We start from the raw sequence: 14,349 nt of genomic DNA on the forward strand, positions 1-14,349 counted from the left end.
TGGGGAAACTGATTGGTTCCCAATCGGAAAGGGTGTGAGACAGGGGTGTATTTTATCACCCTATTTATTTAATCTATACGTAGAACATATACGGAAAGCAGGATTGGACCAAGAAGAAGGAGGTGTGAAAATTGGAGGGAGAAGTATCAATAATTTAAGATATGCAGACGATACCATACTACTAGCAGAAACCAGTAATGATTTGAAACGAATGCTGATGAAAGTTAAAGAGGGAAGCACAAAAGCAGGACTACAGCTGAACGTCAAAAAGACTAAAGTAATGACAACAGAAGATTTATGTAACTTTAAAGTTGACAATGAGGACATTGAACTTGTCAAGGATTATCAATACCTTGGCACAATCATTAACCAAAATGGAGACAATAGTCAAGAAATCAGAAGAAGGCTAGGACTGGGGAGAGCAGCTGTGAGAGAACTAGAAAAGGTCCTCAAATGTAAAGATGTATCACTGAACACTGAAGTCAGGATCATTCAGGCCATGGTATTTCCGATCTCTATGGATGAATGTGAAAGTTGGACAGTGAAAAAAGCTGATAAGAGAAAAATCGACTCGTTTGTAATGTGGTGTTGGAGGAGAGCTTTGCAGATACCATGGACTGTGAAAAAGACAAATAATTGGGTGTTAGAACAAATTAAACCAGAGCTATCACTAGAAGCTAAAATGATGAAACTGAGGTTATCATACTTTGGACACATAATGAGAAGACATGATTCACTAGAAAAGACAATAATGCTGGGAAAAACAGAAGGAAGTAGAAAAAGAGGAAGGCCAAACCAGAGGTGGATTGATTCCATCAAGGAAGGCACAGACCTGAACTTACAAGATCTGCGCAGGGTGGTTCATGACAGATGCTCTTGGAGGTCACTGATTTATAGGGTCACCATAAGTCGTAGTCGACTTGGAGGCACATAACAACAATGGCTATCAATGGCTACGAGCAAGGCTGTTGTAAAGGAATGCAGTGGTTCATCCACTCAGAAAACGCACGTTGAGTAGCACCATTAGGAAGGGTGAAGGTGTGTGTAAGGGGGGGAACAACCTGCTTGTATTCCAGATGCATTATGCTTGGCAAAGTGTAGTTTTCCCAACTAGATGTAGTTCTCCACGAAAGGAGAACACATGCCAAATTTCTCACCAACATTTCCTGCAGACACACGATGACCACTTGGCTCTGGTGGTTTTTGAGAATTTCAATCTTTTTTCTGTCAGTGGTCTCATAATTGGTTGATATTAATTAAAAATCAGCCATGTTCACAGAGTACCTGTCATCCTATTACTGACCTTGCCCCATACTTTGACCTTCTTCTGCTATGTAAAAGTTAAAAAAAAAATTCCTGGCTCATTTTTAATTCATTTAAGAAATTTAGCGTTGGAGTCAATGATATGTCCAGGCATGCACAGTAAGAACCAACTTTGTTTTTAGTTACTGTAAACCGCCCAGAGAGCTTCGGCTATGGGGCGGTATACAGGTATAATAAATAAATAAATAAATAAAATAAACTGTCAGTGTTCTAAAAGCCAGACTCACAGCTGCTGGGCTTCCCTAATCAGTGGGCCACACCCACACCAGATCTTTATTCCACTTTAGACAGTCATGGCTTTCCGCAAAGCATCCTGGGAAGTGTACTTTGTGAAGGGTGCTGAGAGGAGACTGCTATTCCACTGACAGAGTTCCAGTGGCCAGAGGGGTTGAACAGTCAGCCGCTCTGTTTGAAGCTCTGTGAGGGGAACAGGGCCTCTCCTAGCAACTCTCAGAACCCTTCACAAACTACACTTCCCATGATTCTTTGGGAGAAGCCATTACTGTCCAGGAACAGCTTTGGTTTAAATTTGGGTGGGAGGCTACATGTGCCTGCTGTAGAATAAAAAGGGCGGGGAAACCCTGAAAAAGAATGATACTGTTCACAATGTTTTCCTTTTGGAAAGGGGCTTTCCCTCTCCCCAGTGCCTGCCCACCCAATCTCCTCCCCTCCTTCCTCCACCTTCCTCCCTACCCCTCCCCTTCCTCCCCTTCTCTCCAACTTTCCCCTCCTCCCCCTCCCCCAGGTCAGTTTCACTTTTCCTAAGCATGATTGTAGAGTAAATGCCACTGAACTCAGTGAGCATGCAAATGATCAAACCTGCCCTCCCCTCCTCCTATCCTCTTCCTTTGCCCCTCCATCCTCTCCCTTTCCAAATCCCCTCCCCCTCCTGTCCTCTTTCCTTCCTCCTCCAAGGTCAGTTTTACCTATTCTAAGCATGATTGCATGGGGGTAAATCCCACATAACACAATAAGCATGCAAATGATCAGACCTGCCTTTCCCCTGCACCTGTCTTTCCCCCTTTCTCCTTCCCCTCTCCTCTGCTCTCCCCTCCTTCCTTCCTTCCTTCCTTCCTTCCTTCCTTCCTTCCTCCTCCGCTGCTCACTTCAGCCCTCCTGCCCTCCCTCTTCTCCTATGGTCAATTTCACCTATCTTAAGCATGATTACATGGGAGTAAATCCCACTGAATTCCATAAGCATGTAAATGTTCAATCCTTTCTCAGCAAATTTACACAGGATCCCATTTCTTACCTCCTGGATTAAAAAGCAAAGAAATTCACTAATAGGCAAAAAACCTTGCGGTTTAAGAACGTACCTATAGCCAACAGATATTTCTATCAAACTAAAACGCAGCTATAGTGAATGCACCAGGGGAGTAGGAGACCTGACCTCCTCTCTGAGATACTGTACTGCCCTACAAATTTGTCAAAATGCAAACACTATTTGGGTTGGTCTTTCACAGTCCAATCCACTTCCTGTGTAGCTTGGAAGAATTTGGTAACATGTGCCTCTGAGCATATGGTGAGTGGTGGCAACACCTGCAATCAGCCCAAATAACAGAAACAAGATATGTGCTGTACTGATCTTGATTTATCAGGGAGGAAGCAACAATATTAAAACAGTTGATAGCGTTCAGATAGTCACTTTAAATATGTTTGATTTATTTTGCAATTTTAGTGAAGTTTCCAATAGTAAATCATTTTTCCTTTGCTTCTGTTTCTGTGAATATGTGAAGTATAGCAACACTTTGCAAAATTTACACTAAAAAAACTCCAAAACCAATTGTGGCATAATGGCACTGACTGTTCTGCAGAATAGACTCCAGTGGAGAAGAGGAGAGACTCAGTTTGCACAAGATAAAACAGTGGGAGGTGAAATATATTCTAGCAAATTTCTAGGTGTGCTCTATATTTTTAATTGACCATGCCCACCTTTCCTTAAATGGAATGGTTTAAGCATAGCAGGCTGAACACATGCATCTTGGGCAGGCCAAGTTTGTTTTTTTAACAGCTAGATTCATTGTTTAAGTAGCAACATATTGTAATCAATCTGATTTTACATCAAACCAGTTTCAGATTCAACTGTTAATGCACCAAATCAATAAAAATAAATTTGACACAGATTTCTAGTATGAATAATGAGAGAAATATAATTTTCCAGGTTAGATTCTCTGTAGAAACAGGAGTAACACAGGAAAGAAGCAAACTAAGAAGAACACAAAAAAATCATACAAAAAATGTAATTCTCCATCTTTGGAGATGCAGTTCTGATTGCAGGTGTTGCCATCGCTCACCATATGTTCAGAGGTACATGCTACCAAATTCTTCCAAGCTACACAGGAAATGGATTCAAAGGACCAACCCAGTGCAATCTCTCAGAGAGGAGGTCTGGTCTCCTGCTCCCCTGGTGCATTCAATATAGCTGTCCAATTTCCCTGCTTTTTAAAGTTTGATAGAAATCTCTGTGGGGTATAAGTACATTCTTAAACTGCAAGGTGTTTTTTTTGTCTATTAGTGAATTTGTAAACCAATGATCTATTCTCTTGTCTGATCCAATGCTACACATGGGGAGCTGGTTTAGACTACATTTCTGAACATGTGCAGATTAGCAGGGGTTTCCCAAAGTATAAAGCCTGGGCTGTCATCCAGGTTCTTCCACCTCTGAAGGGTAGCCAGCAGAGTTTGGCTGGGGCCAGTGCGGGGCCTCTCTGAGCTCCTGGGTCCTTGGCCAGTGCCCTACCTGTCCCAGTGCTGGAGCAGGGGTTGCTTTAACATATCTAAACACAGTCACTAGTTGCAGTACAGAACCTGTTATGGCCTCACTTCCTTTTGCGACATGCATTCCATTTTGCTGCTACCCACCTTCTGAGTTTGCTGTTGACAGAACACGGGGAATGAGTTTCTGCTTACAATGGAGCTCAGCCTTCTCCAATCTGGTGCGCTCCATATGTTTTTGACTATAGCTGCCCTCAGCCACATCCAGCACAGCACCAGGGTGGAAAAGGAGCCTATTAGATTTTGTAAGATTTGTTAAGGTCTTCTCCTTCTCTTTCTTTAAAGATGTTGTGTTCTGTATCAGCAATCGTCTCATGACAGATTTTGAAACTTCCTAGATAGTTAATTCAGTTAATTTAACAACATAAGAAGAGCCTCCTGGATCAGGCCAGTGGCCCATCTAGTCCAGCATCCTGTCCTCACAGCGGCCATCCGGTTTCCAACAGGAAGCCTGCAAAGAGGAGCTGAGCGCAAGAGCACTCTTCCCTCCTGCAGTTTCTAATAACTGGTATTTGGAAGCATACAGCCTCTGGCTGTGGAGGCTGAGCATAGCCATCATGGCTAGTAGCCATTGATAGCCTTATCTTCCTCCATGTATGTCTCTAATCCTCTTTTAAAGCCATCCAAGCAGGTGGCCATCCCTGTCTCTTGTGGGATCAGATTCCATAGTTCAACTATGTGCTGTGTGAAGGACTTTTGTCTGTCCTGAATCTTCCAACGTTCAGTTTCATTGGATGTCCACGAATTCTAGTGTTATGAGAAATTCTTTACAGAAGTTGATAATTCGTTTATTTTGTCTAAGAACTCCTTATCTGTTTCTACCTGATACTACTTGAGGCCTCCTCCGTGTTTCATTTCACCAGGGCAGCCTGGTATCAACTACACCTCATACAAAGGCTGCAACCCTACCTTCCTGTTCACCAGCTCCCACTGGTAGTACACGCCCTGGTCACCTCTCGTTTGGATTACTGTAATGCGCTCTACGTGGGGTTACCCCTGAAAACGGTCCGGAAACTACAACTTATACAAAATGCGGTGGCTCGACTACTTATGAACAGTCGCCGCCGGGATCACATCACACCAGTGTTGTTCGATCTACACTGGCTTCCAGTTGTTTTCCGGGCCCAATTCAAGGTGTTGGTATTAACCTTTAAATCCCTATACGATATCAGCCCAGTTTATCTTACGGAGCGCCTTCAACACCACCAATTATGCCGCCCGACAAGATCAGCCACACAGGGCCTTCTCTCAATCCCGCCGACAAAAACAGCTAGATTGGCGGGAACTAGAGAGAGGGCTTTCTCAGTGGCGGCCCCCACCCTTTGGAACTCCCTCCCACAAGATCTACGGCACGCCTCTTCCCTAAATGTATTCCATAAAGCTTTAAAGACCTGGCTCTTTCAACAGGCCTTTGGGATTTCCGGGGAGGGTTAATTACTGAGATTGAATTGCCTCCTACCCTGTTTTAATATTATTGTCTGCTGCTGTATTGTTTTTACACTGTTTTTATATTGTACCATTGTATTTTATCATATTGTGTTTTAACTGCTTTGTACGTCGCCTAGAGTGGCCATTGGCCAGATAGGCGACACAGAAATTAAATTTATTATTATTATTATTATTATTATTATTATTATACTCCTTAATAATGTTTGTTTTGTGTCCAGAGATTTTTCTAACTTCCAGACCTCAAATTATTTAAAAACTTAGCTAAGGAGACTTTCAATCTGTCCACTATAGACCCTGATGTCCACTTGAGATGAGGCACCCTCCTTTTCTTGCTCTGATCTCTTCTTTGTTTTTTCCACTCATTGTATAGTAATGTGTAATTTTCCCAGCTTTAGAATCTGTTTAAATCTGTTATTATACTTAACTTGATATTTCAGTATTCTTTAACAGCTAAAATTACTTATGAATAAATCCAACATATGCTTACTCTAACAGGCAGTAAAATTATCAGTCATTCATTAGTAATAATCAGTTTAAGAATCTTATCTGAAGAGACATACAATACATATCTAATGTGATCAGTTAATGTTACCAGTTCACAAAGAAAGAAGTCATTAGATAAGTCAAATTAAGTATTTCAGAAAGAAAATAAGAAGAGTTCATCATAACAGATTTTGACAAAAGTGTTCATAAGTGAACAATTAAATTAATTTAAAAAGAAAAACTCAAATTCTGACATAATGAGTTGTTTAACAATGCAATTAAAAAAAAATAGTTCTCTATGAGCGTAGTCAGCCCAGCAATCTTTTTTACTATCTTGAACAATCAATCAGTTATCAGATTAGTGATTTTTGTACTTCATCAAAAGTTCATTGGCAATAATCATTAGTTGAAAATCATTAATTTGTCATAAATTCAGTCGTTCTGGCCATTAATTGAAGATCAGCAGATGCTCATTGGTTAGAGGCTCATTAGGTAAGAGGTGAATCAGGGTGTTAGCGCAGTGGGTCAATCATCAGAGGTTCACGGCAGTGGATCTCATTGGTGCGGGTGCCGCGGGTGTTCCTCCTAGTTTGAGAAATGGCATTTATTCTTTAATTCAAGCTTACATCCCATGCTATCTGGTGGATCAGAGCAGGAAGTAAAATGACTAAAACCAGCAACAAAGACATAAACAGCACCTTTAAATACACACAACCCAGCTGAAGATACTTAGCTTTCAAATATATTCAGGCCGAACGTGTAGCAGACCACGAGAAGCCAGTTTACTAAAACCTCTTTATGGGCCCTTCGTGCTCAAGGCTGAGCTGAGACTGAGCATGGGTGCTCTTGCCTGGTCTCAGGCTCACGCTTTACAATCCAGGGTGAACACTGAACAACTGACAAAAGAAGCCATGGATGTTTCTCCCTCCCGCCGCCCCTGACAGTCATGAGCCCGGAATCAAGCAAGGATTGGCACATAGAGTTGGAGCCTGAAAGGGCACCAGACTGGAAACCGGATCAGGCCCAGGGCTCGAGGCTCACTGCTGAAAATAGGGAGACCACTGCACCTGAGAGTATTGGGCAGGAGCCTCCAGAGGAACCTCCCAGACCACCAGGCCAGCAGGGCCAGCGCCCGGACCCACTTGGGCACATACCCCTGATGAACTGGATGCCTCCCACCACCCATCACCAGTCTGGCAGCGCAGGGGGCGCATCAGGAAGGAAGGAGGCTATGGAATGTAGGAGGAGTGATTGTCAGAAGTCCAGAGGGATTATTATTATTATTATTATTATTATTATTACCCACCCTTCACCATTAGATACAATGGCAGGTTACAGAAATTTAAATTACAGTATTAAAAACCACTAAAATACATTACATTCAGAGGAATAGGGTGGATCTTGAAAACATATATCTCAAGTGCCAAAGGCCAGGGTAAAGAGGTGCATCTTTAGTATTTGCCAAAAACCGTAGGATGAATAGGGATGGGATCTGTTGGCCAGTCCAGTTCAAAAGCAATCCATCAAACGAACATGCTGGTATCGATTTGAGTTTGTTATTTGTCTGCTAGCCGCTGCAACTACCGATCAGGTTTTTTCCCCCTTCAGAAAAATTATTGATCTTAATATCAATATGTTTAAAGGAAATAGTGATATTTTGATAGGAAATGCCCATACATTAAAGGAACTATTGATAAATTGAAGGAAATATCAATAAAAATATTGATATTACTATCAATATATTAGACATGGAATTTGCTTTCAAAAACCCGTTTCCAAAAATAGTCATGGAAAATCACTACATAAAAATCCGATCTGCAACAATAGTGAATAAGCAATCAATGGAAAATTCAGTACTAAATCCGAATTGGGTGGAATTCTAGCGCATCCCTAATAGCAAAGTGTGGCCCTTTAAGGCTCTACAAGGGGCCGGAGCCTGGAGGATGTAGCCTAGAGACAGAAGATTAAAGGTGCTCAGGCTGCTCCCAAATTTTGTTGCAGAGAGTTCCTCATTCAGAGCTACCTGTGCTCTGGCATACTTTGAACAGCCTTGCCATTTTCTTCGTGGGATCTGGCATGGGGCAAGAAAACAACAAACACAGAGACCCCAAACTGGCCAGAAAACACCCACTCTTGTCTACTTAGTTGCAGCCTCACTGATAAACTCTGAAAGCCCTTGATTGGCAGGGGGGGTCCTTACCTGGGCAATATCCCTCTTCTATGGTGATGTCATCCACAGCCACGTCGCTGCGGAAGTCTTCCCCACACACTCCTTCAAGGATTATCTAGGGAGAAGAAGTATCTCCAGTCAGTTTCATGGCTGGACAAGACTCAGGCGCTGCTGTCCACACCTGCAGGTGTGTCGCCCGACTGGTCTCCATTACCTGCACGTCTTCTCTGTGAGGCACGCTGACTTCAGCTCTGAGCCACTTGTTTCCCTTGTTCCCGGACTGAGTCCAGATCAGCTCAGGGGATGCACGATCAAAGACCGCATACACACGCAGCGCCATTGTTTGGGCCACGCCGTACATGTGATACCAGAAGCGGAAGCAGTGGGGCCTGGGTGAGCTGCATGAGGGGCTGACCAGGTGTGCTACCTCCCCTCTGTTGGCATCATTGCCTTCCAGGTAGATGTAATAGCCCTCTGCAAAAGAGAAGCATGTGTGAAAGTGACAGAACTCTCCATTACCTCATCCTTGCAGAGTTGGCAGATGCAATGCCACCTTTGGGCGTTCTGCAGTGGTGGAACTGCACTGCAGGCCAGCAGCGCCCTCATCTGGTCGGTTGCTATCAGTGCATGGAGAACACAGTTTGAGCACCCAGTGCTGGGGCAGCAGTCCCTGGCAGACGTCGCTGGACTGCCTTAGGCTGGTTGGATCACACATGTCAATGAGAGCAGAAGGGTCTCCTATGTGCCCAGCTTCCCTTAGTGGCGATGATCTGATCATTCTCTCACCTCCTGAGGTGTGGTCATAGGATGGTCCTGTGTTTGGCGAAGGCGTTGAGCCTTTGTGTCGTCTCCAGTGAAACTTGTCAGAGGCCAGCTGTTTCCAGGAGCAGAAGTCCACATCAAAGGAGCAAGAGAAATCGCAGTGCCCAGTGGGATCTGAGAAAGCAAGAGGGGAAAGGTTGATGGGCATCCTTGGAAGGCTCACTCCAGTGGGACCAGGAGGGTTCCAACTGCAGCATGCAATGGGCCAAAGGCAGTCTGTGTGATACCCTTCCTGAGACTGAAGGGCCACTCCTGATCCATCAGAGGCCTGAGAATTGCTCAGGAGACCTCCCAGTTAGAGCCAGCCAGGAAAGGAAGATTTCCCTTTCCCCAGGGAACAAATGGCCCATCCCTCAGCAATGACAAGTAGGTTGAGATGTGGGGTCTCTAGTAGGATAGAGCCCCCTCCCATCTTTGTGCGCCTCACCTCCCAGTGGGCTCACCCTCCCAATGATGGAGCCTGTCCCACATCATGTCCACAAACCTGCCGTGTTGACTGGAGTGATTGTCCCTGGTGGGGTGGTGAACGGAAGAGCTGGGAGGATGAAGGAAAATGGCAATTAAGAGATGCACTTCTCAGTTAATTAATCACCTGCCTAAGTAATTAATCAGTGCAATTTGCTGTTTACCAAAACCTTAATCGATGGGGTATATTGAAAGATACAGAGAAACTGAGAAGGCTTGAGAAGACTGATAGTACTCTTCAAGTACGTCAAAGGTTGCCACACAGAGGAGGACCAGGATCTCTTCTTGATCGTCCCAGAGTGCAGGACACGGAATGACGGGTTCAAGTTGCAGGAAACCAGATTCTGGCTGAACATCAGGAAAAATTTCCTAACTGTTAGAGCGCTATGACAATGGAACCAATAACCTAGGGAGGGGGTGGGTTCTCCAACACTGGAGGCCTTCAAGAGGCAGCTGGATAGCTACCTGTCAGGTATGCTTTAATTTGGATTCCTGCATTGAGCAGGGGGTTGGACTTGATGGCCTTATAGGCCCCTTCCAACTCCATGATTCTATGAAGATGTGTTAAGATAAGCTCACCAGGTTGTCAGCAAAGGCTCACACTCATACTTGCATAGTTCTCTGAACTCATTGTTAAGGGAAAGGACATTTCCAAGGTTCCCGGAGCCGAGGTGAGGTCCACAATCTACCCCTTGCCTCTGCCAACACGGCTGTCACTCCCTGGGTTCCCAGAGCAATGCATGCCCAAACAAGGAGTGCAGCAGAAGAATTTGATGCCAGAGGCAAGCCCCACCCTACCCCAATTGTACTTCCCTTAACAATCAGTACTTGACGCCAATCTAATGTGCAGGGGAAACCTCAGGAAATGAAGAGGAGAACTGAAATGCCAGCAATTGGCTAAATCAAAGAGCTCTTAAGATCATATGAACATAGGAAAAGCCTGCTGGATCAGATCAGTGGCCCATCCGGGCCAGCAGCCTATTCTCACAGTGGCCAACTAGATGCCCATGGGAAGCCCACAAACAGGACCTGAGTGCAAGAGCACTCTCCCCTCCTGAGGCTTCCGGCAACTGGTATTTGGAAGCATACAGCCTCCACCTATGGAGGCAGAGAAGAGCCATTATGTCTAGTAGGCATTGATAGCCTTATCTTATCTGTCTAATCCTATTTTAAAGCCATCCCAGTTGGTGGCCATCCCTGCCTCTTGTGGAATTAAATTCCATAGTTTAACTATGAATTGCATGAAGAAGCACTTCCTTTTGTCTGTCCTGAATTCTCCAACATTCCGCTTCATTGGATGTCCCTGAGTTCTAGCGTTACACAAGCGGGATAAAAGCTTTTCTCCAACCACTTTTTCCATGCTATGCAGTTTTATACACTTCTGTGATGTCGCCTCTTACCCTCCTTTTCTCTAAACTAAAGACCCCCAAATGCTGCAACCTTTCCTCAGAGGGGAATCGTTCCATTCCCTTGAACATTCTGGTTGCCCTTTCCTGAACCCTTTCCAGCTCTGTAATATCCTTTTTGAGAGGAGGTGACCAGAAATGTACACACTATTCCAAAGCGGCTGCACCATTTAAAAAAATGTATATAATGGTATTATGATATCAGCAGTTTTATTTTCCGTACCTTTCCTAATGATCCCTAGCATGGAATTTGCCATATGCATAAATTTACACTTTTTTACATTGAATTGCGTTTGCGTTTGCCTTTTTACCGCACATTCACTCAGTAGAGAAGTTCTTTTGGAGCTCTTAGCAATCCCTTTTTAACAACCCTGAACAAAAACATGGCCATAACTGTAGACCATTTACGAAAAAGTTAAAAAGCACAGGTCTCAGTAGCAATCTTGGGGGGGGGACTCCACTTTCCACAGCCCTCCATGGGCAGAACTGCCCATTTATTCCTACTCTCTGCTTCCTGCTAATTAATCCATTTCTGATCCACAAGAGGACCCCTCCTCTTATTCCATGACTGCTAAGCTTACTCAGGAGGTTTTGGTGAGATACCTTGTCAAAAGCTTTTTGAAGGTCCAACTACACAACCAGATCACCTCTTCTACATGCTTGTTGACACTCTCAAAGAACTCTAATAGGTTAGTGAGGCAGGACTTACCCTTTCAAAATACTGGTTCTGCTTCAGTGAGGCTCGCTCTTCTATATGCTTGGTTATTTTATCTTTAACAATGCTTTCTACCAGTTTTCCTGGGACAGACATTAAGCTAACCGGCCTATGATTTCCAGGATCCATCCCCCCGGCGCCTTTTTAAAGATTGATGTTATATTGGCAACTTTCCAGTTCTCAGGTATGGAGGTGGATCTGAGGGACAAGTTACATATTTTTGTTGGAAGGTCAGCAATCTCACATTTGAGTTCTTGGAGAACTCTCGGGTGGATGCCATCTGGACCTGGTGATTTGTCAGCTTTTATTGTGTCTATGAAGCCTAAACTTCCATCTCTCGTTACCACCATTTGCCTCGGATCCTCAGGCTCCCTTTCTGCAAATGTTAGTTCAGGTTCAGGGATCTGCCCTATGTCCTCCACTGCGAAGACAGATGCTGCTGGGAGGAAGGGCGGGATACAAATAAAATAAATAAAATAGTAATACTAAAATAATAAATAATAATAATAATTTAGTTTCTCTGCAATCTCCTCATCCTGCTTTAGCATTTCTTTGACTCCCTTGTCCTCCAAGGGTCCAGTCTTGATTCTGGCAAACTCACCTGTGGAGGGAGAGCTTGGGTTGTTTCTACTGGTGTGGATGGTGGTAGTGATGGAGCTCACTGCTGTGGGTGATAATGATGTTTCTTCTATGATGAAAAATGGCAGAGAGTAAAATGACCAGAAACAGGCACAATGACATAAAATGCCCTTATATATACAGAACTGTAGACAGACAGTTTATTGCAGGCAACCAAATAAAGGTTTTAGCCAAATAAAACACTTATGTACAGAAGTAATATCTAAAACCAATCTTTTACAAAACTTATAGCATATATAATAACATTTAAAACTAAAACTTATATATATACTTGGGCTCAAAGTAAGTAGTTTGTAATACTTATATACCCAGTCAATCACTGTGCTCTGCAGGTGAGGGCCTCCTGCAGATGCCATCTTATCAGGAGGTCCATTCCGCGCAACATAGGAAGCGGACCTTTAGTGTGGCGGCACCTACCCTGTGGAACTCCCTCCCCTTAAATATTAGGCAGGCGCCATCTCTGTTATCTTTTTGGCGCCTTTTGAAGACTTTCCTCTTTCAACAAGCCTTTTAAGTTGAGATCTTATCCCAATCTGTGTCTGTGTTGGATTTGCTTTTTAATGTTTTGTTTTTTAAAAAAGAATATGTTTTTAACCCCTTTTAAAAGATGTTTTTAAAGCTTTTCTTAAAAAAAATGTTTTTAGCATTGTTTGATTTTAATGTATTGTTATGAGCATGGGGGTTGGAATGGATGGTTCCTGTGCATCCCCTTTCAGCTTCTGATTTGGAATCCTGTGCCTTACGGCTGGCTCTGCCAGAATTTCTTTTGTTAAGCTAATAGCATGGCCAAGTTGCTAATGGGTCTTTCAGGTGCCCAGTAACTGGTGAATGAGCCAGGAAGATCCTTTTCTCATTTTAAACTCTGCAGGAGAGCCTCCCCCTCCCTCCTGGCAGCTAGCAGAAGTTTGTGCTTGGAGTGTGTGTAGAGAGTTGTCTGAGGAGAATTGCTGGGGACTGGAGCCAGGCAGAGAGGCTGGCTCTCTGCATCATGGCTATAGGATGCCTCCTGTAACACTGATGGAAAAGCTGGATACTGGACTGCTGATGCCTTGAACCCCTCCATCCTAAGCTCAGGTTGGAATGTGTGTAAATAAAACATATTTCATAAAGACACTGCAGGCTCCACTGACCTTCTTCCCAAAGGAAACCAAACCCTGGATGAGTGCAGGGACCCCTGAAATCTCACCACTCCGCGACAGTATTTTAAGGTCTGTTTTTATGATGTTCTAAAGTGTTTTTGGTGCTTTTGTTTGCCGCCCTGGGCTCCTGCTGGGAGGAAGGGCAGGATATAAATCAAATAATAAATAAATAAATAATACTTGGCTTCCAGATGTGTTCCTCTTCAGGCTGATGAAGTACACTCCCAGGAGAAGCCCATTCCCTAAAGCCTTTTATGCGTCTTTCATGCTCACACAAGGGCCCAACTGATCTTGTACGATGACAAAGTCACATTTTACAACCCAGAGTACACTCTGAAGTACAGACATTTATTATTATTTATTTTATTATTTCTAAGGTTTGTTAGTCGATTGTTACCTGAAGGTCTCCAGGTGACTGGCAACACATAAGAATTTATTTATTTATTATTTAATTAATTAATTTGTATCCCGCCCTTCCTCCCAGCAGGAGCCCAGGGCGGCAAACAAAGCACTAAAACACTTTAAAACATCATAAAAACAGATCTTAAACAGAATATAAACATAAACACATTATACCTAAAAACAGAACAAAACAACCCCCATAACATCCACAGGAAGCTTGGGCAGCACACTAATAACAAGCAGTATCATCTTAGTCTACCAAAAGCCTGGAGAAAAAAGATAAATTTTTACCTGGTGCTGAAAAGATGTGTAATGGGAAGATCCAGATAATGGTTTAAAATATACATATAATGTTCTGAAATCATTTACATATCCTTAGATTTGCTTAGAAGATGCTTAACCCTGATTGAACTAGTGTATAAAGTTTGCTATAGGTACAAAAGCCAAACAGTAAAACAGGAGCAGTCTGAAATTACCCCCCTTCAGAGTTGGAGAAAAAACATTTTTAAAAAGACAAGTGTTTCTGTACCCAAGTCTGGGCATACAGCCAAGATAGTAGTT

At 43.4% G+C, this 14,349-nt stretch overlaps 1 protein-coding gene across 1 annotated transcript in view; it reads right to left on the reverse strand.

Moving 5' to 3' along the window:
- LOC133375426 (IgGFc-binding protein-like) overlaps positions 1-14,349 on the reverse strand; it is a gene marked incomplete at its 3' end in the record, with an annotated part of 53,684 nt that overhangs the window by 24,159 nt on the left and 15,176 nt on the right. Inside the window, exons 13-17 of the mRNA XM_061607002.1 lie at positions 12,210-12,296; positions 9,507-9,557; positions 8,987-9,136; positions 8,415-8,674; positions 8,231-8,315 (exon numbers count right to left, since the gene is read on the reverse strand). Coding sequence (XP_061462986.1) covers positions 8,231-8,315; positions 8,415-8,674; positions 8,987-9,136; positions 9,507-9,557; positions 12,210-12,296 — 633 coding nt within the window. The remainder of the gene's footprint in view (positions 1-8,230; positions 8,316-8,414; positions 8,675-8,986; positions 9,137-9,506; positions 9,558-12,209; positions 12,297-14,349) is intronic.

The sequence above is a fragment of the Rhineura floridana genome, unplaced genomic scaffold (assembly GCF_030035675.1).
Source record: "Rhineura floridana isolate rRhiFlo1 unplaced genomic scaffold, rRhiFlo1.hap2 scaffold_38, whole genome shotgun sequence".
In the NCBI taxonomy this organism is placed as follows: domain Eukaryota; kingdom Metazoa; phylum Chordata; class Lepidosauria; order Squamata; family Rhineuridae; genus Rhineura; species Rhineura floridana.